This window comes from Dendrobates tinctorius, unplaced genomic scaffold (assembly GCF_039654945.1).
Source record: "Dendrobates tinctorius isolate UK_male_01 unplaced genomic scaffold, ASM3965494v1 ptg000223l, whole genome shotgun sequence".
NCBI classification, from domain to species: Eukaryota; Metazoa; Chordata; class Amphibia; order Anura; family Dendrobatidae; genus Dendrobates; species Dendrobates tinctorius.
Window position 1 is genome coordinate 30,370,272 of NW_027361890.1, and position 27,212 is coordinate 30,397,483.

The following is a 27,212-nucleotide window of genomic DNA, read 5'->3' on the forward strand; positions in this document are numbered from 1 at the left end:
GACGTCGGAGGGTGAGAATAACAATATTTTTTATTTTTAAATTCTATTTTTTACAGGGATATGGTACCCAAAGCCCGGAGGACAGTCTCCTCTCCTCCGGACCGTGGGTACCATCCGCAATAGTTCTGCTTACTTTCCGCATGGTGTGCACAGCCACATGCGGGAAGTAAGCGGAACAAAAAAAATGGCAGCACAGGAATCGCTGCAATACTCGCATCCCCATTCATTAACATTGGACTCGCTAGACTCGCAACGAATAGCGAGTTTCCGAGTCGGACTCGTTAGAGTCTAGCGATTCCGAGTATTTCAGGATTCGCCCATCCCTAGATGTACTCGATCCTAGGCCGGTGCCTAGGTTGTTTCCAGGGTCACCAGGGAAATCTCTAATTGGTGGGATCGATGTTATGATCGATCCCACCAATGACAGGTCACAGCAGTGGTATGATCGCTCTGTGACCTGACTGTCACCTGACTCTGACCTGTGTGACCACACTGCAGGGTCCTCATACATAGCTGAGTATTCCTGCAGAATGGTCAAACTGCCAGAGCTCCTCCTGTGCTGGGCCTGCTGAAGAAAGAAGACAGAAGAAAAGACAGAAGAGAGACTACAACCGTAAGTGTTGATCCCTGATCCCAGCCCGATCTCTCTTCATTCCCCCCCCAATCCCCCCTTCACGCCATCTCCGTGCGCACACTTAGCAGTCGCCGAGCGTTGATTGGTGATGCAGTTCATCGATCAACACTCATGCTCGCTTTTTTCAGCCCTCTTTGTGCCAACTCCGTATGCACATCCCACAGCCGCCCTACTTTCATAAGTGACGCAGTTCACTGATCAGAGCTTGTGCCTGCTGTTTTCCATTTTTTTTTCACCCCCCCTTTGTGCCACCTGCCCGATCTCTCTTCATCCACCCCAATCCCCCCATCCCTCTCTTACCCCCGTCCACCCCCCTTGGTGCAGCCGCCGAGCGTTGATTAGTGACGCAGTTCACCGATCAACACTCGTGCTCGCTTTTTTTTTCTCAACCCCCTTTGCGCCAACTCCGTGCACACATCCTGCAGCCGCCAAACTTTGACACAGTTCACTTAGAGCTTGTGCCTGCCGGTTTCCTTTTTTTTTTTTTTTTTTTTTCACCCTCCCTTTGCGCCACCTGACTACAACCTTAACTGTTCATCCCTGATCCCTGCCCAATCCCTCTTCATCCACACTCTCCACCCTCTTTTGCGCAGCCACCGAGTGTGGATTGGTGATGCAGGTCACCGATCAACACAAGTGCTCGCTTTTTTTCCCAGCCCCCTTTGCGCCAACTCCGTACGCACATCCCGCAGCAGCCAAACTTTCCTAAGTGACACAGTTCACTTATCAGAGCTATGGCCTGCTGTTTTAGACTTTTCTTTTAGCAGGCATTTTTTTCTCCCCATTTGTTTTTTTTCTTTTCAGAATAGTTTACACCAATCACTATCCCCCCACACACACAGTTATAAAGTACACACAAAGCACCATACTCATAAAAAAAAAATGTCCCACCCGTCACGTTCGTCCCAACAGCGCTATTCATTGGAGGAGACATATGCTTTCCTTATCTCAGAAACTGATAGCGAGAAAGAGGATCCCACTTTTCTTTACTTTTCCGATTCTTCATCCTCATCCTCCTCATCTTCTTCCTCTGGTCCTGCGGAACCGCCACGCAGACACCCCAGGACAGAAGATGAGGCAGCGCCCACCATTCCAAAAGATGAACCAGCGCACCCTGTATGAACCTCGCCCCCCGAAAATTACGAGCCACCGATTCCTGATTTTGTGGCAGAATCAGGAATCAAGTTTCACAACACCAGCCTCACAGAAATAGACTTTTTCAAAGTCTTTTTCTCTGAGGATTTTATTAGCCTCATGGTGGAGCATACTAATTTGGCCGGTCATCAAACACTTCAACAAAAAGTTTGCTGAAGTGTACGTGCCCCCAAAGGGACATCTGCGTGGATGAGTCCTTAATTCACTTTAGGGGAAGGCTCAGACTCCGTCAGTACCTGCCCAGCAAGATGGTCAGTTACATAATCATACTCTACAAACTGTGAGAGTACCTCAGGGTACACCCACAAGTTTGGAGTTTACAAAGAAAAGGACACCAGGATTGAACCCCTTAGTGTCCTCCTGTCCTGAGAGTGTGGGAAAATTATGTGGGATTTGGTGCACCCACTGCTGGATAAAGGTCATCACTTTTCCATCGATAACTTTTATACCAGCATCACACTCTACAAATCCCTCTCTGCACGAGGTACCGCAGCCTGTGGTACTGTCCACAAAAATCAGAAAGGCCTCCTGAAAACGCTACTTGGGCAGATGCTCAGAAGGGGTGACAGCAGAGCCCAATGTAGCGACCACCTGCTGGTGGTCAAGTACAAGGAAAAGTGGGATGTCCTTCTCTTGACCACCATACATGGTGATGGCAGCGCCCTCAGCACTGTACGAGGTACCTCTACACAGGTCTGCAAACTGGACTGTGTACTGGGGTACAACAAAAACAAGAGGGGCGCTGATCTCTCCGATCAACTCCTCCAACCGTACAGTGCTTTGAGAAAGGCCAAGGTATGGTACAAATAGTTGGCCGTGCACATCGTACAAATGGCAATGCTCAACGCTTTCCTGCTGTCACGATGTGCACGCCACTCTGATACACCGTACCTTCAGGTCCAGGAGGTAGTGGTTAAGGCTCTGATATTCAGCACTCAGGAAGGAGCGGACCCCAGTACTTCCGGAACTGAAGGTACTCGTATTGTACCAGGTCAGCATTTCCCAGGGGAGGTCCCGCAAACTGGTAAAAAGGCAAGTCGCAAAAAAGTGCAGAGTGTGTTAAAAAAGGGGAACACACAAAGACGCCATTTATCAATGCGACACCTGCCCTGACAAACCTGGCCTGTGTATGAAGGATTGCTTCAAATTGTACCACACCTCCATGCACTACTAATTTACTTCACAGGAAACAGTAGATTAATTCCAAAAAGGGGGCACCTCTAGATAAGTTCCTTGGGGGTCTAGTTTCCAAAATGTCACTTGTGTTTTTTTTTTCTGTTTAGGCACATCAGGGGCCCTGCAAATGGAAAATGACATCGGCAGACTATTCCATCAGTTTGCATTCCAAAACGTCACTACTTCCCTTCCGAGCCCCGACATGTGCCCAAACAGTAGTTCTCTCCCTCATATGGGGTATCAGCGTATTCAGGACAATTTGTACAACTTTTAGGGTCCAATTTCTCCTGTTACCCTTGGGAAAATAAAAAATTGGTGAAAAAAAAAATAATTTTTGTGTAAATTTTTTTTTCTTTTCACGCCCAGGCATTATAAACTTCTGTGAAGCACTTGGGGGTGTTGAAAGTGCTCACCACACATGTAGACGCTCACCACACATGTAGGGGGGGCTAGTTTCCAAAATGGGGTCACTTGGGGGTTTCCAGTTTAGGCACATCAGGGGCTCATCAAACGCGACATGGCATCCGATCTCAATTCCAGCCAATTTTAGTTTGAAAAAGTCAAACTGCGCTCCTTCCGAGCCCTGCCGTGTGCCCAAACAGTGGTCCCTCCCCACATATGGGGTATCAGCGTACTCAGGACAAATTGCACAATAACTTTCGGGGTCAATATTCTCCTTTTACGCTTGGTAAAATCAAAAAAATGTTGCTAAAAGATCATTTTTGTGACTAAAAGGTTAAATGTTCATTTTTTCTTTCCACATTGCTTCTGCTCCTGTGAAACACCTGAAGGTTTAATAAACTTCTTGAATGTTGTTTTGATCAACTTGAAAGGTATAGTTTTTAGAATGGTGTCACTTTTGGGTATTTTCTGCCATATAGACCCCTCAAAGTGGCTTCAAATGTGAGGTGGTCCCTAAAAAAAAAAAATGGTGTTGTAAACTTTGTTGTAAAAATGAGAAATCGCTGTTCAACTTTTAACCCTTATAAGTTCCTAGCAAAAAAATTTGTTTCCAAAATTGTACTGATGTAAAAGTAGACATGTGGGAAATGTTATTTAGTAACTATTTTGTGCGACATATTTCTGTTTTAAGGACATAAAAATTCAAGTTTTGAAAATTGCAGAATTTTCCAAATTCACATTTACACAAATAGACGCAAGTTATATCGAAGTTTTACGAATAATGTGAAGTACAATAAAAAAAAGTCTCAATCGCCAAGATCCGTTGAAGCACTCCAGAGTTATTACCTCATAAAGGGACAGTGGTCAGAATTGTAAAAATTGGCCTGTGCATTAACGTGCAAACCACCCTTGGGGGTGAAGGGGTTAAATGCCACTGTCAGCGTTTGACAGCGGCTTTTAACTAGTTAATAGCCGTGATTGGATTGCAATTCCACCTGTGGCTATTGTGGGCATATGTCAGCTGTTCAAAACAGCTGACATGTCCTGGGAAAGTTGTGGACTTACCACCGGAGGCCACATCAAAAGAGGGAGTCCGACTATTACGCCCGATGTTGGAAAGGGGTTAAAAAAAAAAAAAATTGCATGGGCTTCTGCGTAATTTTAATAACCAGCAGAGGGAAAGCAGATGGCTGGGGGCAGATGTTTATAGCCTGGAAAGGGAGTAATACCCATGAAGCTTCCAAGGCTATTAATATCAACTCACAGCTGTATACTTAGCATTTACTGGCTATTAAAATGGGGGATCCCCCAAAAAATGACGTGGGGAACCCCTATAAATAACCAGCAAAAGCTATGCAGTCAGCTGTGGGCAGATATTAATACTCTAGAAAGGGGCCATGCATATTGTCCCCCCCAGGCTGAAAACATCAGCTCTCAGCTACCCCAGAAAAGGTACATCTATAAGATGCGCCAAATCTGGCGCTTAGCCTCACTCTTCCCACTTGCTCTGTTGCGTTGGCAAGTGGGGTAATATTTGGGGGTGGTTGATGTCACATTTATAATATCCGGTGACATCAAGCCCATGGCTTAGTAATGGAGAGGCAGAGAAGATAATCCATAATGTCTCACGACGATCCTGATCACTTTGAGAGAAGTCACAGTGATATGACTGCTCTCAAAGACAGCCGGCAATACACTGACAGGAGGTAATCACTCCTACAGTGCATCATTGTTCTGCTGTGAGTTCACCGAAGTTCATCAGGAACTCCGGTGCTCTCACGGCACCATTGCTGCGTCTGTCAGTGTATCGTCGGCAGCTGGGTAGAGCGATCACATCTACAGATGTGACTGTTCTACACGTGAGATCGCCATGGGGCAATCTGGATTACCTGAACTATGGTGGACAGGGAGTATATGGTGGTTTATTATTTTAAATTATTTCTAGGAGACGAGGGCATCAGGAATTTGGTGTGAGGTGAGCATAATGGTTTTTTATTTTTATGTGAATATGTACTCTATGTAATTTTACTTTTTTTTTCCCCAACTGTGAGCACAGGCAGATGAGACTACTCTTCCATCAGACAGTCTAAAGCACCTGCTTTTTTACCGCAGGTCGCTGCTGCGGGTCACAGCTGTGGAATCAAGGTGACATCTGCCAGCATGATCCCACATCACTGTGACTGACCGACAGTACCGCCGGTAGCATTACTGCAGGTGCCAGTGACAGCTGCGGGATCACGATGACATGTGACAGCATGACCCTGTGGCGCGCTGACCGGCGGTCTTACCAGCAGCTCCTATCATCGCATGCACTGAGCAGTGTGTGTAATGACAGGGGAAAATAGAGCCACAGCACACGCTACGGGCTACAACAAAATGGCCACAATCTCCTCCCACAGATGTGACCTGGACAGCTCAGGAGGGCGTGCCCAGGTCACAGCTAAGAGGCAGGAGGAGCGGCCACAATGCAAGAGATACGGTTGGAGCCCGACCGTTGGCTCTTATGCCCATGGCTGCTGTAAGTGAGGTGTGCAAGTGTCATGCCCAGACACACTCCCACTAGTGAAAATGGTAGCCCCCCCAGTGGCAAAGTATAAATAAAAAACTTATAGTAGTTAATTTAATTTTGTATTAAAAATAATTTGATTGTATAATCAATAATTATCATAGTGATATAGCACAAAAGCCATCTGTACGATGTGAACGGCCAGCTTGTACCATACCTCGGCCTTTCTCATGGTACCATATGGCTGGAGGGCTTGATCAGCGAGATCAACTTCTTGTACCCCAGTCTGGTTTGCAGACCTATATAGATGTACCTCGTATAGTGCTGGGGGTGCTGCCATCACCATGTATGGTACTCAAGAAAAGGACATCCCTCTGGAGCTTGACCACCAGCATGTTGTCACTACATAGGGCTCTGCCTTCACCCTTCCTGAACAGCTGCCCAATTAGCATCTTAGGGAGGCCTTTCTGATTTTTGTGGACAGTACCGCAGGCTGCAGTAGCTCGCAGAGAGGGACTTGAACAGTGGGATGCTGGTATAAAAGTTATCTACATAGAGGTGAAACTTGATCCAGCAGTGGGTGCACCAAATCCCACTCACTCCCAGGACAGGAGGGGCATTCAGGGGGTTCAATCCGGGAGTCCTTCCATTCATAAACCTTAAACTTGTGGGTGTACACTGAGGTACTCACACAGAAGATCTTAATTCCATACCTGGCCCGCTTACTGGGCAGGTATTGCTGAAATTTGAACCTCCTTTTAAAATAGATTAGGGACTCATCCACACAGACGTCCCTTTGGAGCACGTACACCTCAGCAAACTTGTTGCTGAAGTGCTCAATGACTGGCCGAACTTTGAAAAGACTGTCAAAGTTGGGGTAATCTCGGGGAGGACATCATGCATTATCATTATAATGCAAGAATTTTTAGATGGCCTCAAAACCATTATGGGTAATGGCTGTTCGGAACAATGGAGTGCTATACAAAATGTCAACACTCCAATATTGCCGAAGTTCTGGCTTCTTCAGTAGCCTCATGTGAAGGACCATGCCCCAAAACGTAAATTTCTACTGCACCTACTGGAGACAAGATAGAGAATTATGCAGGGCGGTTTTGTGTCAAAAATTACTGGGCATACAAACTTGTTTGGCCCACCATGAGGTTTACAAAATACTCAAAGAAAAAGACTTTGAAAAAGTATTTCTGTGAGACCGATGGTGTCAAATTTGATTTCTGATTGCGCCACAAAATTAGGAATCAATGGCTGTCTCTGGGGGGGGTTAGTTCCATATAGGTTCAGAAAGTGGGCACTGGTTCAGTTTCTGTCCTGGGTGTCTACATGGTGGTTCGGTATCACTGAAGGAAGGTAAAATAAAGGAAAGTAGGATCCTCTCCCTGTCAGTGTTATAGGCAAGGCAAGTGTATGGCCCCTCCGCTGCATGCTGGGTTTGGGACGATCAGGACTTTTTTTTTTTTTTCCCAACGTATGATGTTTGCGTGAGTACCAAATTTTAATGTGTGTAAACTATTTTTTCTAAAGAAAAAAAAAAAGCAACCGGAGGCCATTAGTGATCAGCGCTTGACAGCTGTAGGATGGTCGCATGGATGTGGTGCAAAAATAGAAATTAGACCTACCGGTAAATTTTCAGGAGTCCATCATGACATGACAGGAGGTAGTCCTATTTATCCTCTAGGGACAGGAAACAAACAAGAGGTTAAAAGCCCCCCCTTTCCGCCTCACCCCCAGTGACTTTTACCAGTTACTACATCAGGATGGATGCAACTCTATTTTATTGAATTCTTACATAAAAATGTTACTCACATCAGTTTCAGAATTCAGTGGAGGGAATGTAATGGAGCAGTCATGATCGACTCCTGGAAATACAATTACCAGTAGGTCCAATTTCTATTTTCCCCAGGACATCCCTCATGACAACACGACAGGAGAAATACCAAATAAATAGCATTCGAGGGTGGGACCACTGCCTGTAGGACCTTCCGTCCGTAAGCCAATTGCTGACCTGACATCACGTCTAACTTGTAGTGTTTACAAAAGGTCGTTATATTAGACCAGATTTGCAGGGCTGCAATTTGGTCTATGGAAGCCCCTGATCTTTCAGCCCAGGATACAGAAATCACCCTTGTGAAGTAGGATTTAATTTTAAGCAGGGGATCTTTTTTCTCCGACTCGTATGCTAGCGCTATGGTTGATGTAATTCACCTAGACCATTGTTTCCCAAACTCCAGTCCTCACGGACCCCACGGGTCATGTTTTCAGGATTTCCTTATTATTGCACAGATGGTGGAAGTATCATCAAGGCATCAGGAATTCTCTCACCTGTGCAACTCTATGGAAATCCTGAAAACATGACCCGTGGGGTCCGTGAGGACTGGAGTTTGGGAAACACTGACCTAGACAAAGTTAATTTTGAGGCTTTTTTACCTTTATTCTTTCCTACATATTGTATGAATAGCAATGAGTACTGCCTCCAAGTAGCTGTGACCTCTACATAGCGCATCACTGTCCTTCTCACATCTAGTGTGAAAAAACCTCTATTTCTCATTTTTTGGGAGATGACAAAAAGGCGGAAGAACAATCTCTTGGCTCGAATTGGTCTCGGACACTACCTTTGGCAAAAAGAACAGGTCAAGCCTAAATATTAACCAATCTTCTAGGATATGCAAGTAGAGGTCCCTGACAGTGCCTGTAATTCACCCAAACGTTTCACTGAGGTGACTGCCACCAGGAACGCAGTCTTCATAGAGAGGTTGATGCTGGATCCTTTCTGGAGCTCAAAAGGAGATCTGCACAACGTACCACAAGGTTTAGGTACCATGGTGGAATGGTCTCTCTGACTACGGGTCTTAACCTAGTAATGGCTCGATAGAACCTTGCTATCCACGGGTGGTCCGTTAAAGGGAAGTCCATAAAGGGCAGAAAGTATTAAGTTACGTACCGGTAACGGTATTTTTCGGAGGCCCATGACAGCACCACGAGAGAGGGGATCCACCCTATAGGAACAGGAAACCTACAGATACAAAAGGGCGGCACCTCTCCCACGCATCATTTGGATTACAGAGCTTGAGAGGCTACCATGGTTAGTACACAACATATGATATACTGTATACAACCTATCTACCCTATTTAACAGAATTATTTCATACCATCTCCCACATAAGGTGATTCTATGAACAAACTTCTAAGGAGTGCACCCCTATATGTGAACAAGGGAGGGAACTAAGGGTGCTGTCATGGGCCTCCGAAAAATACCGTTACCGGTACGTAACTTAATACTTTATTCGGACTCCCATGACAGCACCACGAGAGAATTACAGAGATGTAAACTAACTTAGGGAGGGACTACAGCCTGCAGCACCCTTAGCCCGAAGGTGAGGTCTGAGGAGGCACCCATGTCTAACCGATAGTGGTTAAAAAAGGTGGAAGGAGATGACCAGGTGGCCGCCTTACATATTTGATCAATTGATACTCCAGATCTCTCCGCCCAGGATGATGCCATGGCCCGAGTGGAATGTGCCCTCAGGTTCTGTGGAGCTGGGCCGCCACCTGCTGTGTAGGCAAGAGAGATAGCCTCCCTAATCCACCTTGCTAATGTGCGTTTTGATACTCTGTATCCTTTCCTGGAACCTTGGAAGGATAGGAATAATGCGTTCTCCTTCTTCCAAGGATCCGTGGCTGCTAAATATGTCAGTAAGCATCTTCTAATATCTAACGCCTGGAGTTTCTGCTCTTTAGGGTTGGTTGGGTTAGGGAGGAAGGAAGGCAGAACTATCTCCTGTGGAATTGTGTTGCTACCTTGGGAAGGTATGCTGGATCTGGCCTTAGGATTACTCTATCCTGTAAGAACTCTGTGTAAGGAGGCAATCTGGAAAGTGCCTGTATATCGCTCACCCTACGTGCGGATGTTATTGCTACCAGGAATGCTGTCTTAAGAGATATAATCTTTAGTGAGGCGGAATCTAAAGGTTCAAACGGACTTTCTGTCATGGCTGTAAGGACTAAGTTTAAGTCCCACGGTACGCATCTGTCTTTGTGTATAGGTCTCGATCTGGCCGCTGCTCTGAAGAACCTTGCTACCCAATAATCTTTTGCAATATCAGCTGCAAACAGGGCCCCTAAGGCTGAAACTTGTACTTTTAGCGTACTTGTGGAGAGACCCAATTCGAAACCTTTCTGGAGAAATTCCAGAATATGTTTCGTGGGAATTCCATCTCTGATGTCAAAGTGAGAGGTGGATAGGAAGCGTTTCCAGGTCCTAGCATAAATATTAGTGGTGGTTAATTTTCTGCTTCTTAGGAGGGTGTCAATTAAGTTCTTGGAGAACCCTCTATTTTTTAATAGTGACCTTTCAAATACCACGCCGTCAAATGAAGTCCCGCTACTTGTGGGTGGCTGACTGGCCCCTGGTAGAGGAGATCCGGAAGGTTCGGCAGTACCCAGGGATCGCCTACCGACATGGTCCTCAACCACGCGAACCAGGTCCTCCTGGGCCAAAAGGGGGCAATCAGTATGACTCTTGCCTGATCCTCTCTGATCTTCCTGACTACCAGGGGAAGAAGATTCAATGGTGGGAAGGCGTATGCCAGAGAAAAGTCCCATCTTATCAGTAGGGCATCCACCGCCAGGGGATTTTCCCTGGGGTTCAGAGAGCAGAACAATCTTTCTTTTCTGTTTTTTCTGGTGGCAAAGAGGTCTACCTCTGGCTGGCCCCATCTGCGGACAATCTGGTGGTAAATGTCTTTGTTCAAAGCCCATTCTCCTTGTCTTAGAGCCTTGCGGCTTAAAAAGTCTGCTCTTACATTGTCCTTTCCGCTGATGTGGAGCGCAGTCAAAGATAGACAATTTCTCTCTGCTATCTGGAGGAGCCGTTCTGTTATCTGCATCAGAGCGCTGGAGCGGGTTCCACCTTGGTGGTTGACATATGCTACCGCTACCTGGTTGTCCGAGTGTATCCTCACATGATGGCCCTGCAGGTAGATAATGAGTTTCTTGACTGCTCGCTCTATCGCCAATAGTTCTCTCTGGTTGGTTGAGATTTCAGAATTAGAATCCCACTGGCCCTGTACCACTATGTCCCCCATATGGGCTCCCCAACCAAAGGAACTTGCGTCTGTGGTTATAATATGGGTTATCTGTGTTATCCAGGGCACCCCTGACGCTAGGTTCTCGCTCTGAAGCCACCATCTCAGTGATGTAACAGTTGAGGGGCTTAGACACATCCGACCTTGTAAGGAGCCTCCAAGGGCCCTGCTATTAATCAAGACGTCGTTTTGAAGGGTTCTGGTATGGAACTGTGCCCACCTTACTGCTGGGATGCATGAAGTTAGAGAACCTAACAGGGACATGGCCTGTCTGAGGGTCATAGATGGATTATCCATTGCCCGAAGAACCTGCTCTTGTATCTTTTGTAATTTATCTAGTGGTAGCAGGCACCGCTGAGTGTCTGAATTTAGTATCAACCCTAAAAATTTCTGTATTTTTAAGGGCTGGAGTCGGGATTTCTCGTAGTTTAAAATCCATCCTAGGTTTTCTAACCTGGATCTAGCTTTTTCTATCTGGGATTTACAATGACCCACCGATTTTCCTACAATCAAGAAATCGTCTAAATATGGAATGATTAAGACGTCAACCTCTCGTAAGTGAGCCATAACTTCGGCCACTAATTTTGTAAAAACCCTGGGTGCTGCTGAGAGACCAAAGGGAAGGGCTCTATACTGAAAATGACGTACTGTGCCCTCTACTGAAACTGCCACCCTCAGGAACTGCTGGAAGTCTGTATGGATAGGTACATGATAGTACGCGTCTTTCAAATCTATGACTGCCATAAAACAACCTTTAAACAATATTTTTATTGTTGTATTAATGGACTCCATTTTGAATTTATGATTAGTCAAAAACTCGTTAAGGGAACGAAGGTTTATAATCGTTCTGAATGTGTTATCAGGTTTCTGGATTAGAAACAGGGGAGAGTAAAACCCTCTTCCTCTTTCAGTCTCTGGGACCTCTACCAGAACATTCTTCTGACATAGGCTCAAGACTTCCGCTTCTAAAGCCGCTTGTTCGAGATGAGAAGATCTTAAGGGGGTCAGTTTAAAGGTGTCCCGCGGGATCTGGGTAAATTCCAACCTAAGCCCGGTGGATATTACCTTGCGCGCCGTGTCACTATTCGTAATCTGTGACCATGCCGGGAAGAAGGATGACAGTCTACCCCCTACGGGAACCGCTAGTCATTGATTTGGTTTCTTTTGATCTCTCGACGAGCGTGTAAACATATAGCCCGTACCTCGTCTCCTTCTGTCTTCCCATCTGGGTCGATCTCTAACAGGCGAAGAGTTGCTCCTTCTCCCCTGGCCAAATCTCCTTCTACCAAATGGGCGACGGTAGGACGCTGATGAAAGGTTTGGGAACCTTTTCTTGTCGTCCCCCGCCTTTTCAAGCAGCTCGTCTAGGACAGTTCCAAACAAGTATTCGCCCTCACATGGAATCGCACAGAGCTTTGCTCTGGACTGGATGTCTCCCTGCCAGCACTTTCTAACACAGCTCGCAGAGCCCTGTGGCTAGAGACCTGCTGCTCTGGCGGCCATTCTAACTGCATCCGCTGAGGCATCTGCTAGGAAGGCTGCTCCCTCTTGGATGGTCGGTAGGGCCCCAAGAATTGTCTGTCTTGATGTACCCTGTTTTAGTTGTGACTCCAACTGGTCCAACCAGACCATCATGGACCTGGCCGTGCACGTTGAAGCCACTGCTGGTCTTAAGGACCCGGCCGCCATCTCCCAGGTGTTTTTCAGGAAAGTATCAGCTTTCCTGTCTAAGGGATCTTTAAGGGATCCCATGTCCTCAAAGGGGAGCGAGGATTTTTTTGATGCCTTCGCAATGGCAGCGTCTAATTTGGGGGCTCTGTCCCAAGAACTTACTGCCGGATCGTCGAAGGGGTATCTCCTTTTGAGGGCTGGTGGTAGCGACCCTCTTTTGTCCGATCTTTTCCACTCTCTGTGGATCAGATCCTGTATCTTTTGGTTTAACGGAAAGACTCTCCGCTTCCTCTGTTCCAGCCCACCGAACATGACATCCTGCATGGATAAATGGGGCTTAGGCTCCTCTACCTCCATTGTCCCTCTGACTGCTTTGACCAGCTTGTCTACCCGGTCAAGAGGCAGACAAAATCGCCCCGAGTCCTCTTCTCCTGAGGAGGACGAGGGAGATGAAGCCTGGGAGTCTCTGCTTTTTCTCCACTCTGCCGAGGAATCAGACTCCGCCGGGACCTCGCCCCTTAGACTTTGCGGCTGAGACAAGGACTTTAGGGTTTCCCTCATTTCTACCCTGACAATGTCTCTCAAACTCACCGCTACTGCAGGCGACTCTTCTGCCACCGTCTGCTGAATACAGGGGGGGCACAATCTTTTGAGGCACGCGTCCGGTAATGGGCATGCACAGAGTGCGCATTCCCTATGCTTATTTTTATTTGTAGCTTTTTTTCCCTAGAAAAAGAAAAACACAGAAGGGGGGTCCCGTCACTGAGTGAACTTTCACGAAGATCACTTACCAGTGCCACAATCAAGTACCGGAGAACGAGGGGGATTTCTTTCAGCCGATGCTCCTGTCTGCCTGGAGGAGCTCTTACGAGTGGACTGGTCACTTCGTCCCACATTACCGTCACGGGACCCTTTCTTTTTCTGTTTGACCTGCCGAAGGTCATCCAGGGGCGGCAGTGATGTTTGCCGCTGCTGCCCTTGCTTCTGCCGCTCTCGATCGCTTTCCATCACCACTGCTGCTGCACACTGCATGTAGTAATGTGGCCAAGGCAAGGAACCCTGCCCGGGTCCCGCCTAAATACCCCTCCTCCGGTCAGCAGTATCCATGCCGCGCCCCTCCCCCCCTTAACGGAGCTCCCTACCCCAGCTGGCGCCCTACCCCGCGCCATCGGTGTTTCCGATGGGCGCCGCCATCTTGGGATCGCCGCGCATGCGCAGTAGCGCGCTGACCCGGAAGCGCCTCCTCCGCCCGCCCCCTGACGTCACCGCTACCCCGGAAACGCCGGAAGCTCCGCGGGACGCCCGGGAGCTCCGGAGCAGGGCCCGGTCGCAGCCCCCTGCACAGCGCTGGCAACCTATTTGCGCCGCCGGAGCCGGGAATCCCCGGGGGGGGGGGGAATACTTACCGGCGGCGGCTTAATTCCGGAGACGGCCATCCTCCGGACGCCGCTCCCTGCTGTCCACGCCACCGCCGTGACACCCATCCTGGGCCACCGTGGCACCTTCCAGAAAATCCGAACCAGGCCGAGGTAGGAGACCCCCTCGCTACCGGTGTCGGCTGGCCGGCCTGGGATCCAATTCTTCTGTAGGATCCCGTCCCCTCAGGAACAGGAAACCAACTGATGCGTGGGAGAGGTGCCGCCCTTTTGTATCTGTAGGTTTCCTGTTCCTATAGGGCGGATCCCCTCTCTCGTGGTGCTGTCATGGGAGTCCGAATAAACTTGTATTTTTAGTGTACTAGGCCTCAAGTCCTCTCTGGAGGAAGTCCAATATTCTTTGAATGTCTAGGTGGGCTGCATACGAAGTAGATTCCCCCACATAAGAACAGAACCTCTTCCATATCTTGGAATAGATTGCAGATGTCACTGGTTTCCTACTCGCCTGCATGGTAGTTATCACCTTGTCTTATAACCCCCTGGAGCTTAGAACTGAATCTTCCAAAGCCATGTGGTATAACACACTGGAAACCAACTACTCTTGGGCCAGAAGGGGGTTACCAATATCACCGTGGCCTGTTATTCTCTGATTTTCCTCAGGCCCTTCGGTATGAGGGGAAAGGGGGGAAATGCACACAGATGACCCTCTTCCCAACTCCGAGTTACGGCATCTATGCCTTCAGGGTTGTCCCCTGGATTCACAGAGAAGAATCTTGCCACCTTCGTGTTCTTCTGGGTCGCAGACCGGTCTATACGCGGTGTTCCCCATCACCGGGTCAACTTGTAGAATACCTTCGGGTTAAATTATTTGCGTTCCCATGCTGTAATCTCTGTATACTCTTTTGCGTCCTCCCCTGCCCAGGAGATGTGGTATGATCAGACCATGTTCCTGCACAGTCACACACAGCCAATACACAGTACGGGCACATTTATAAGATTATCTCAGCACAGGAACATTTTATTTAAAATACATCCAATTGTGGAAGTTATTCCAAAGTCTATTGCTTAAAATATTTGTTCATGGGAAAACCCATTTTAGGCTAAGGGCCATGATGGCTCAGGTGACTGAAGGCACATTTATGAGAGAGAGTATGTTTTTTTTTTTTTTTTAAGAAGCCATATACCTTTTTCATGTGACAATACTTAAAGCTCACAACTTTATGGCTATTACAGTCAGAATTATCTCAATTGTAACTTAGTTTGTCCACAAATGCACAACTCCAGCTCAATTCAGGAGCCAAATGAAAATAAAATCAGTATATACTCATTTCCTGCAGCGGAGCTGTTGCAGCAATGTCCGCACAGCTATTCCTTGCAGTGATGCAACATTGGGCAGCTGTTGGTCAGCAGCATCCTTAAGTATGTCATTAGAGCAGATGTCTACCCTAACAGAATATGGAGTAGCTGCAGCCGCGGAGCGGACGCTCATTGGCTGGGCGTGACACAGCACTGTCACATCACTGCTGGCAACAGACATCGCTGGATCATCGAGACTGCAGAAGGAGGGTAACCACTGTTTTTATTTTCATTTGACACCCATACAGATTAACGGGAGCATTCCAGTTGTGGGCAAGCCTTTTAATCCACCATATTTGCAACAAATGCTCCATAAGAATTTTAAAGGGAGATAGCAGCAGACACCAACTCATCAACTGCCCTGATGATGATGATGATGATCTTATTGCAAATTAATAGATTCCCCAAACTAAAAGTCTGGGAAAAAATAGACCAATGGTGATACAAAAGTTGTATTCTCTTCACAGAGTAAATTATGAAGCTAACTTCAGAGATTTTCCCCTAATAAAAAGAGCAGATGTATAGAGATAAATCCCACCCGCTGTTCCCCCTTATGAGAATTTGGTTATAAAAAAGGATTATGGTATAAACACATGCTGTGCTAAACAGATAATTCAGATTACGTTCAGCTCTCTGATGAGTCTTCAGACTGATGTGTTTGCCCAACAATCTCATTCATTTCAATAGGATTTTTCTAATCGCAGACGCCATCTAGTGGCTCCATTTGGCTTTTCTTGAGACAGGAAACATTTTAGCAGGGAGAATAGTGTAATCTACTCCGCTATTCTAACCAACCTTAGGTCTAGATATAAAAGTTATTTTTACAATTCAGCATAAGTATGATATACTAGTGCCACACAGGGAGGTTAAAAATGAAGCACATTCTAATTTTAGATTCAATCTATAAAAGGATCATGTAAAATACATTATATATTTCCATGAAACAGCAATAGGCAATACCTTCTTTATGCCCACCCCATTGTTTAATAGTTTGAAAGTCATTTATGGTGAATAGTTCTTAGTCATTATTTGGTTAGGTCATCATAACAGATTCTATTTAAAGGGAATCTGTCATCCTTTTTTTTGACCATCAGCTGCCGGCATTGACATGAGGGGCTTATCTGCAACATTCTGTAATGCTGTAGATAAGCCCCTGATGTAACCTGAAAGATAAGAAAAACACGTTAGATTATACTCACCCGGGGGGGGGTCGCGGTCCGGCGCTTTCCATCTTCATACGATGCAGTCCTCTTCTTCCCTTCCTGTAGTGGCTCCGACGCAGGCGCAATTGCTCTGCCTTGTTGAGGGCAGAATACTGCAATGCGCAGGCGCCAGACCTCTCCCGACGCCTGCGCACTGCAGGACTCTGCTCTGCCCTCAACAGGGCAGAGCAGTGCGCCTGGGCCGGAGCCACTACAGGAAGGGAAGAAGAGGACAGCATCTTATGAAGATGGGAGGCGTCGGACCGGACAGCGACACCCATCGGACCGGACCGCCCCCTCCATTGAGTATAATCCAACGTGTTTTTCTTACCTTAACACTAGAGCTACTGTACTCGTGACACCTACTAGAACTACTGAATGTAGTCATTTTGACTACTGACTTGTTTTCGTTTATTATTAGAGTTTCATTTGTGGTTATTTATTAATAATTATATTTTTTTAATGTATTATTATTGTGAGATCCAACAGCAATGCTTTGGAATGTTTTTTTTCTGATTTTTTTTTCAGATTTTTCTACAGGAAATAACAAAAGTAAACTAAGTAAAACAATAATAATAGACGTTTTAAAATAATTATTAAAGTGCACACATAAACAACAACTCAAGAACAACAAGCAGAGAAAATGTAAGTGAAGGAGAAGAAAAATGAAAACATGGCGCAGAATCTCAATAAAACCGACCAATCGTTATTATGAAGTACAACCGGTAACTTTCTAAACATTTGTTGATTCGCATTTCAGGCATCGTCTTTCAATTACAGCGGTACATTGCCCACACAAAGACTTATGGCAAGTCATACAATTTCCAACAGATCGATTATTTTTGCATTTTGCTTTTATCTTGCAACATTTTTTTTTGAGACACCACATCTGAAGAAGTAGCAACTTGGGACATGCCACCCTTTCCCCTAGATACAACATACGGACCACTCAACTCTGTGACAAGCTTTTGCAAAAATGCCTTGCGTGACATTTGTCCGGTGGTCATCTCCTTGTATAATATCCAAGCATTTATACCTGCTAAGTCTAAGGTATTTTCAAATGCGTGAACAGGCCATCTCCTAGTACCTGTTCTTGTGCTGTATTTGCGTGCCATCTGATCTACTACATCTACTCCATATTTTGTTTCATTATAAAACTTTACAGTTTCTGGAGTTTTTTTTGGAGATTCAGAAGCAACAAGAACATCGAGATGGACGGAACTCAGAATTATCACATTTTTGGTTGGCTTACCTTGATACACGGTAAGTGTAAAATTATCCTCATTTTTATAGACTTTAGTGCTGTACAACTTTTCTTTCATTGTTTTTATTTCTTTAGGCACTTCTCGTCTTATCTTATTTAGCGTTCCCACGATAGTCGTTCCCTGGCTTTTTAGCTGTTTGGCAAGTTTTACTGATGTAAAATAATCAGTGGTTACATTTCGACCTTTTTTCAAAAACGGCTGCAATAGTTTCATGACTACGTGGTCAGCTAAACGATCATCAGTACGGCGTGAGTCATCTTTACCCAGATAAGGGAAGCCATTTACAACATATTTCCTATCCTTATCTACAGCTAGCCAAAATTTATCTGGCTTGGAAGGTATACACTGTGTGAAAGGACACCTGGTTTTGCTTGGGAAAAGTTGTTCATCAACCGTAATGTATGGGCCAGGTTTGTAACAAGCAATGCAATTGGCAATAAACCTGTCCCACACAATAGAAAAGAGAGCAAATTTGTCGGTTTGCAGTCTCTGCGATCGATTGGACTTCTCATCAAATCTGAGGTAATGCATAATTTCTACAAAACGGTCCCTAGACATTATCGCTTTGCATAACGGTATTCCCCAGTCATAATACAACCAGGTAACACAATGAAAATGTGAAAAGTTGACATCTGAATTGAACTACATCTATATGAACATCAGGGTAAATAAGATACAGTGAAAAAAATATGCACAAAACTTTACAACAACTTTTAGTGACAAAAGAACAGCAAAATATAGCAGGTAGTCAAAATAACTACCTTTAGTAGTTATAGGTGAATGTTGAAATAAATGCGCAATTTTTGCACCTAAATTATTTATTGCCACAAAATCTTTTTTAACATCCTATTTGAGGAAAAGTCACCGAGTCTCAAGCCGGAATTCCAAAAAATGTAGTCACAGAGGAGAAATACATAGTGCGAAGTAGTCAAAATGACTACCTCAGTAGTTCTAGTGTTAAAGCCCCCGTTACACACTGCGATATTGCTAGCAATATCGCTGTAAAGTCACCGATTTTGTGACGTTGCAGCGATATTGCTAGCGATATCGCTGTGTGTGATACTTGCCTCCGACCGGCTCCCCCGCTGGTTATCGCTGATCGCGCGAGAAGCTCCTGGACCATTCCTCGTCGGTCACTTCCTTCGGCGCTTCCTGCTGTGACGACGAGCGACGCGTGGAGCCAGGCGGGAGGACGCAGGATCGCCTGGTGTGACAGGTAAGTAGCGATCCCCGACCCCAGCGATGTCGCTGGTGAGATCTGCCTGTGGGGCAGCTCACTAGCGACCACTTAGCGATGCACCAGCGATCCTGACTGCGTCATATCGCTAGTCGGGATCGCTGGTGCATCGCTAGGTGTAACGGTACCCTTAGGTTACATCGGGGGCTTATCTATAGCATTACAGAATGCTGTAGATAAGCCCCTGATGTCAATGCCGGCAGCTGATAGTCAAAAAAAAGGGTGACAGATTCCCTTTAAAGCAGCCATAGCACATTTACATTACCACGTATTCTAATTAATGGATAATTAATGTGTGCTCGAAGACCTTCATGTACCTTAGTGAAGGGAAAGACTGCCTGCTTAGCATCAGTGCTGATGCTGCTGTGATCACAGGACTTTATTAGCTGACAAGTGTCTACAAAAACACATCTTATAAATTCCCCATCTAGGTTACTTCTGCTCAAGTTGAAATCAGCCATGAAGAAGAAAACGGTTGCAGTAATTCAGGACACCACCTTTTTCCTTTATGAAAAACTATGGGGAAAAAATGAAGCTAATTAACAGTGTAGGACTCGCCTTCTTACTTTAAAATCTTAAGTTGAAACAAAAGCATGCTAAGTTTTTTTGGATCATTGGAGAAGAAATCAGCATCTAGATATAGTGGCTTGTGAAAGTTTTCATACCCTTTGCAATTTTGGGGGGCATTTTGCAATCTCACAACCTGAAATTTCACTAGTTTTTTGGAGTGTTTGCATCAGTTCATGTAAAAACATGCCTACAACTGTGAACATTTGGTTTTCTTTTTATTGTAAAGCAAACAATAGGACAAAATAATTGAAAAGTCAGTATTTTGTAGAGCCTCCTTTTGCTTTAGATAAGTATCTATAAGCTTTCCACACAAAGGCCTAGGCCACTCCAAAACATTCATACGTCTCCCCTTAAACCACTCAAGTGTAACTTTAGCAGTATGCCTTGGGTCAGTCATGTTGGAAGGTGAACCTTTGACCTAGTCTCAAATTACTGACAGAATGAAACAGCTTTTGCTGAAGAATATCCCTGTATTTTTCACCATCCATATTCCCTTCAACTCTGAATATTTTCCTTTTCTCTACTGCAGAAAAACCTCTGCACAGCATGATACTGCCGCCACCATGTTTCACTGTGGGGATGGTATTCTTGGGGTGATGAGCGGTGTTGGTTTGGCATTAGATATAGCATTTACCTTGGTGGCCAAAACATTCAATTTTGGTCTCATCTGACCTCAGGACCTTCCTCCATACATTTGGGGAGTCTCCCACATGTCTTTTGGCAAACTCAAAACAAGTCTTAAAACACAAAATTTGTAAGTAAAGGCTTTTTTCTGCATACTTTTACATAAAGTCCACTTCTATGGTGGTTACTGATTATTGTGGTCGTATGGACTGATACGTCTTTGCTCGGGAACTCTGCAGCTCCTCCTAGGTTACCGTTGGTCTCTGTGCTGCTTCTCTGATTAATGCCCGCCTTGCCTGAGAGTTTAGGTGGGGGGGGTCCTCTCTTTCATAGGTTTGTTCTGGTAGAATGTTCTTTCCATTTGATAATGGATTTGATTGTGACCAGGTGGGATTAGCGTTTGGATTTTCTTTTTAACCTAACCCTGACTTGTACTTCAACAACTTTGTCCCTGACTTGTTTGGAGATCTCCTTGGTCTTCATAGTGTTCGGTTAGTTGTGCCTCTTGCTTAAAGATGTTGCAGTCTCTATGGCCTTTTTGAAAAGGTGTGTATATACTGACAGACCATGTGACACTTACATTGCAGACAGGTGGACTTCCTCTGACTAGGCATATGACTTATGAAGGTAATTGTTTGCATCAGAAATTTTTAACAAAAAGGTGAATACATATGCACATGCCAATTTTTTGGTCATTTCATACCATAAATTTAATTTATGCCTATATTTTTCCTCACTTCAACTTAAGACGATTTAGTGCTGATGCATCACACACACAAATCAGATTACAAAAGTATTTAAACAAAGGTTGTAATGTAATAAGATAGGTAAAAAGCCAAGGGGATGAATACTTTTGCATGCCACTGTATTTATGGGTAGAATGTTAGAGAAAAAAAACAAGACAACAGCCAATTATACAGCTTCAATGTTTATTATATAGTTAACAATTAAAAAATGCTTTGAAAATCTACCTGTATGTTAAATTAATTGTTAGAACAAAGCTTGAGGTCCTGTGTCAGAACAATGAACAGAGGTCACACACACATTCACACCCTTCTCAGAGAAAAGAACATTTAGAAGTGATATGTAAAAGAGAAGGAAAAAAAAATTACCAAACAAAAAAAACAAGTGAAAAGCACATTTGATATTAAGACTTGTCTGATCTGCTGCTCTTCCAACACCCAACATGCCCTAAAATACTAGGTTACAATCCTAGCCTATATAAAGGTCTTCAACTATTTACTGCCTGGTGGAATGGGTAAAAGGTACAAAAGGGTAGGGGGTCTACACAGTAACCAGTGAACAAGGCACAGCCCTGTCATCTGGGAAATAAGCCCTTATTTCCAGGATATAGGGGACAGCCTCACAATGCAAAGGGAGAAAGGCAGGTGAAGGGTTTCCACTCAGAATTACACTCACTCCAGGGGACATGTGGAACTTTATGTTCTGTGATCATCCATGGTACAAAATATGGTTTTGTGCATTATCTTAACCCATCCAATATACCACATGCACACAATTACAGCTGCAAGTTAAGACCAGTCTCTTGGGAAACTTCCCCATCATCCATCCTTTCAGGATTGACGCTCAACTGCCAAGAAGGCCATCTACTGTGCAACCTGGCACCATCATCTCGAGGCTGGAGTGTTCGCTACGGTCATTCTAATCCAAATAGTAGCAAGAACTAACACACAAGATATTGGCGGGTCGGATCAAGAAGTAGTTCTAACTGCAACATTATAAATATTACATTACCAACTAGATCAGTACATGCAGAGATGATCTCTCTCTCTATTTGTGGCAAACAAAAAAATTGTGTAACTAATACATATATATCTTGGTTTCCTCTTTGGATAATACTATTTGTGACTATTGCAACTCCGTAGATTGTCAGTGTATGACAAAGTTAAAACGCAATTTGTCTGAAGACATTTTTTCTTGCCAATCAACTCTTCTGAAGTACTTGTCATAGTAAAATACCTGTATTCCCCATAAAAAATAATAATTTTCTCTTTTTTTTTTTTTTCTTTACAACTTTGTGTTGTACCATTTGCATACTATTTCTCCTGAAAGGAAGTCAGTCAACCCAAACTAACAGTAAAACTAAGGGTCCTTTCACACAGCGTTTTCTCCTACGTTCAGTGGCCCCAACCTCCACAAATCGGGATTCAGGCGTATGGCCCGATGGGGCTACATGGTATCCTGTTTTGCCGAGGATTCGGACATAAGCCCCAAAAGGTCCACTGTATGAAAAGAAAAAAAAAGGCTGTGTAAAAGGGCCCTAAGGGATATAGCCTTTATAAAAAAAATTACCCTTTGGTGTTCAGTTTCTTCAGAACGGAGGCAGCGATTAAAACAGTAAAGATGCATTTTATTGGTGCCATAATCTCTAAAAGGCTATGTCCTTATATGATATTGTCAGTTTTGCCTGGCAGACCCCCATTCACTGCACAAAGGTAATTTTGGCCTTCATTGCTCTGTATAGGTCAAGATGTTTTTTGTGTTTTGATTTTTTTTTGCTGTATAGAATAGCATGGCCGGCTGCAATATTCCATACAGAGGCATCCGGCAAAAAATAAATAATAATTTTGATCCCACAGTATTCTAGATAAAGACGATTTTATGGGGACTACAAAACACTCCTAGAAGAGCTCTAGAACAGGTTTTGAAGATAGGTGTTCCTTCTCAAACTATAGCTAAAGGACACTCCAGAGACTACATCTCCATAATGCTAATGTACAAAAAGGTTTTGCATCCTTACAATTGTTTGCAGGTCCATTCGTAGATAAGTGGCCAGGATGCAGCGCTAAATCAGTGTCATGATCCTACCTTGTCAGGATTGAACTACCACAATCAAATTGATGACTTTTTGTAGTGATATGACATGTAGGTAAAGGTCTAAAGACCCCAATGTCCAGACATTGACCAGAAGCAAGAACATGAGATCCTGAGTTTGGTAACATTCATTTTAAAAGGAAGTTTTCTTCCATGGCCGTTCATTTCTCAGTGGCAGTCAGTTAGACTGGAATTCAAAGACAAAATGTCATGATGGCTCTGACTATTGTGATCTAGGGTCTACTCATTGTTAAACGTGCCTATGTCTTCACTCCTAGGACTCCAACCAAGCATAATGGTGGTTGTTCAGCACTGTGGAAATGGAAGGAAATTATGGTCTTATTAAATAGGATTATGTTTTCCAAGGATATAGTTGTAGCCCAAGTGGCCCACCTGTCAAATCAGCTGGACCAAAATTCAGAACCCCAGAACGCTCTCATCTCATGCAATCAGCCAAAAGATGAGTGCTATGATCATGTTAGTTCATGCAAGGCCTAAATATGGCTGCCTATGCTGATGTCTTATGACACATCATATACATTCTCTATTATTCCAAAGAGCAACAATGTTCAGTAACTTACCTAGATGGAAATATCGGAGATATTTTAACATTTCACTGCTAGTGAAAGCAAGTCAGCCCTAGTTTTGGCGAAGGTGCTTGGAAAAGACTGTTCAAAAACCAATAGTGGCAAGTTATAAGATAATTCTACAAACCCCACCAAATCGCATGACAAACATCAGATTCTTGGCAACAGACACCTAAATGGCCATTCTCAGATAAGTCACTGAGGATGAAATTTCATGAAGAATTTCATTTGCTGCTCCAAACTTTCCAGCCTGTGGACTTGATATTGTGTGCCTATTGCGAAAGAATATCACAGCTCTGTATCAGAGGATATGGTGAAGCAGTTGTGTGAGAAGTGCATGCCAACTCCACCACAATGCAATAGTGCAATAGAAAATATTTTCAAGACTGTCTTAGCCTTGCATTAATCAGGTATGGAGTTGAAAGCCAGCACATCAGCGTTCTGCAAATCCCTAACTTGTCATTCACGCCCTCTCAGGTAGAATCGGAGCCCTCCATCTCGATGGCAGCGGTTCCCACGGCCTCCCGGATGAATGGGAGGCGCCAAGAAGGGGGCCAACGCAGGAAGACTGGGGGTCTGAGGGTGTAGAGAGTAGAAAAGTGCTGTCCCCAGAATGATGGGGAGAGGCGCAGGAGCCCATCCGGATTGGACTTCAGGTCTTGGGGATGAGTGAGAGAGGGGAGCACGGAGTCAGACAGAGGGAGGGGGTCTCTGTAACAACCAAAATGGAAGGAAAGGGAGAAAAAAAAAAAAAATGGGTAAGGGAAAAGGGGGAAACAAAGAAAAAAAAATAAATAAAAAAAGTTATACAGGTTCTTACTTATGGGGGAGAAAAATGGAGGTGGAAAATTAACGTTTAAAAATGGAAATGCATGTGCCCAAATGACCATGGATGGAAACACAGGAGGGGCTGTGGAGAGGGGAAAATGAAATACATAAGAGATGCACATGGAAAAAGAACATATAAACAGGTTATTAGGCTATCCTCAGTGAAGACTAAATGAGTTATAAAGGTGCCACAGTTCACAACAACCTAAGATGCTACAGGGAAAGGGTGGCCTAGAATTAAAGTTACAAAAATCTGAAATACTTCATAGAGCTTTTACAAAGACATAGGTTCACTTTTACTATGCAGATACCACAGTAACTCACTGTGATGCCATGTTATACCTGGTACACTGCAGTTATACATAACAGACTGTCCACCAAAAACAGATATTGAATTTATCAAAGTGATATACCATCCAACATAAGGCCCTCCGAGAGTGAACAGGGCAGGACTGTCCACCCACGGAAGTGAATAAAAGGAGAAATGGTATATGGTCAAATGGCAACATGTATGGGAAAGGGTAGAGTCTGTAAGAGAAAGGAAGGTGGTGGATCTGCGTAATCAGGAATATTGGTGGAGATAGAAGTTGTAGAGCCAGCTACCTGGACACCATGGAACTTGAGTGAGACTGGCTAGAGGAGGTGGTGGCAGCACTGAGTTGTGAGAAACCACTATGGCTCGATTCCAAACTTGTCATTGAGCCCCTGAAGAGAATAAAAAAAGAAATATTAAAAAAGTTAGTTATCTTTCTGCAAAATACATTAAAGCTCTTGTCAAGTCACAGGATATTGATGACCTGTCCTTAAAATAAGTCATCAATATCAGATTAGTGGAGTCCAATGACCAGTGCCCTCCAATGATCAGGTGTTAAAAGCCACATGTTAACACACTGATCAGAGTAGCAATGTGCATATCAACTCATATTAAAGAGCTTACAAACCGGTAAGTGGTGGGGGCGCTAATGACAACCTATCCAGAGGACAGGTCATCAATATTATGTATCCAAACAATCCCTTTAAATGACTTCATTCATTTTCCAACTTCAATATCCTTTCGTTTGATAGACAATTGTATGAAGGTATACATGAGTGCTGAAACAGGTCAGCACAATATGGTGCCTCTTTGCAATGCAGCATAATACAGCTACAGATCTGCACACCTATGGCACAAACATGCTGTGCCATTTGGCTCCTCAGCGAAATTAAAGAATACAATGATAACAGTGTGTGAGTCTAGTTTATTCATAAAAGCACTCCTCGAGTATACTAAGCGAGTGGCAGGGGAAGGGACCACTTATGAATACACTGGACTTACATTATATCATTTTCTGTCATATCGGCTGCATGAGGCAGCATATTAAGCAGACAGATCTGCTTTTAGTAACATACTAGGAGTCTATTTTCAGAAAAATATTGGGTATAACTTTTTTGTATTTTAGAATTCATGCTTTTTTATGCCAGTCAGACACTAACATTCAGTAGTTTAGCAAAACTTAGAGGTTCAATATATGACTGCAGGATGAGTCTGTAGTCCATCACTATGGGGACATATAACTTTGAGAGGAATATTTTTTGTAACTGTACAAGCGCTGCTCCTGAGAACCAGTCTGTTCTCCAGAACAATTGGGAAAGCTACGGTGGTCAGATGCCAAACAATCAATATTTTAGAACCTGGAACATTATGTGGGTAAACACAAAACTTATTGTTTATACCTGAAATCCTCAGAGCCAATGATCTCCGTGTAGTACATGACTTTGCACTTGTGTGAAGACACTTGTAAGGAGGCAAGAACATCATCCACACGTGGGAGGCTGCTGGTGGCACAGGCTGGCATGCTATGAAACTTCCACTGAAGGATGTAGAAACCCGGCCAGCGGGTCACATGAGATCCCTGGAAAAAGGTGAAATGTTAAATAAGGGTGGCAGTAGCAAATAATGGAAAAAGATTGAAGACATCATCAATTTACCTGCACACTCTCTCCCTCCTTGCAGGTCAGTGGAGACTCTACCATGCTGTAATCTCGTCCCAGCTGCCAAGCCTTATCAATCAACTGCACATTGTTGCACACAGGAGATGTAATGCCATGAGCTCCAAGGGTATCTCGTTTGGGGACCTGTGGTGCCCTCTTCGAGTGGTAAATGTTAAAAATAATGTCTCCTTTACAAACATCAAAGTCCCACGTGATGACAGAAGAGGCATCTACTATCTGGATTAATATCTAAAGAAGAAAAAACAAAAACAACAACGTGACATGTTATGAAGCCTTAAGTACAAAACAGGGGGTCAAGAGAACCTCCCTGCCAGCCTGGCTATACTGATGAAATGTCTGAGGGTAGCATGAAGAAGAATCAGACGGGTCGCTTTAATTACATTCAGCAGTTTGAGAACGTCTTCATTTTTTTACAGCATGAAGCTAGTAAAGTGACCACTGTGTTGAGGATATGTAGGCTCAACCTACGACTAGCCACTGATTGACACCCTTCCCCCCATGAACGTCAATGGTTAGACTCTACGAATTATGAAATACATTACAAAAACAAAGTTTAACATTCTACTGCACAATTATTCTTTTTTCTTACAAAATGCAAAATAAAATGGCATTTTAGTCTGCATTTAAAATTCCACAATACTTTGCTGCATTACAGTCTCTGCTACACCGTCACACAGCTGGCTACACCGCTGCTTCT

General features: G+C 44.4%; 1 protein-coding gene across 1 annotated transcript; it reads right to left on the minus strand.

The window, feature by feature from the left end:
* Window positions 1–21,185: 21,185 nt before the first annotated feature.
* On the minus strand, window positions 21,186–26,778 carry LOC141059152 (SEC14-like protein 1). The gene is made up of 4 exons (XM_073555426.1): window positions 26,492–26,778; window positions 26,237–26,415; window positions 25,127–25,228; window positions 21,186–24,406 (listed from the first exon to the last, which is right to left on the minus strand). The coding sequence occupies exons 1-4, from the start codon at window positions 26,534–26,536 to the stop codon at window positions 24,169–24,171; spliced, it is 564 nt and encodes a 187-aa protein (XP_073411527.1). The 5' UTR covers window positions 26,537–26,778; the 3' UTR covers window positions 21,186–24,168.
* Between the last annotated feature and the right edge of the window lie 434 nt (window positions 26,779–27,212).

Bases quoted from the DNA above. Each gene is read 5' to 3' on its own strand.
- LOC141059152 (XM_073555426.1), bottom strand. From the start codon at position 26,536: ATGGTAGAGTCTCCACTGACCTGCAAGGAGGGAGAGAGTGTGCAG. The intron at 26,416-26,491 runs GTAAATTGATGA...ACCTTTTTCCAG, and splicing joins AGGAGGGAGAGAGTGTGCAG to GGATCTCATGTGACCCGCTG. The intron at 24,407-25,126 runs GTAGCTGGCTCT...TGGTTGTTACAG, and splicing joins TCAAGTTCCATGGTGTCCAG to AGACCCCCTCCCTCTGTCTG.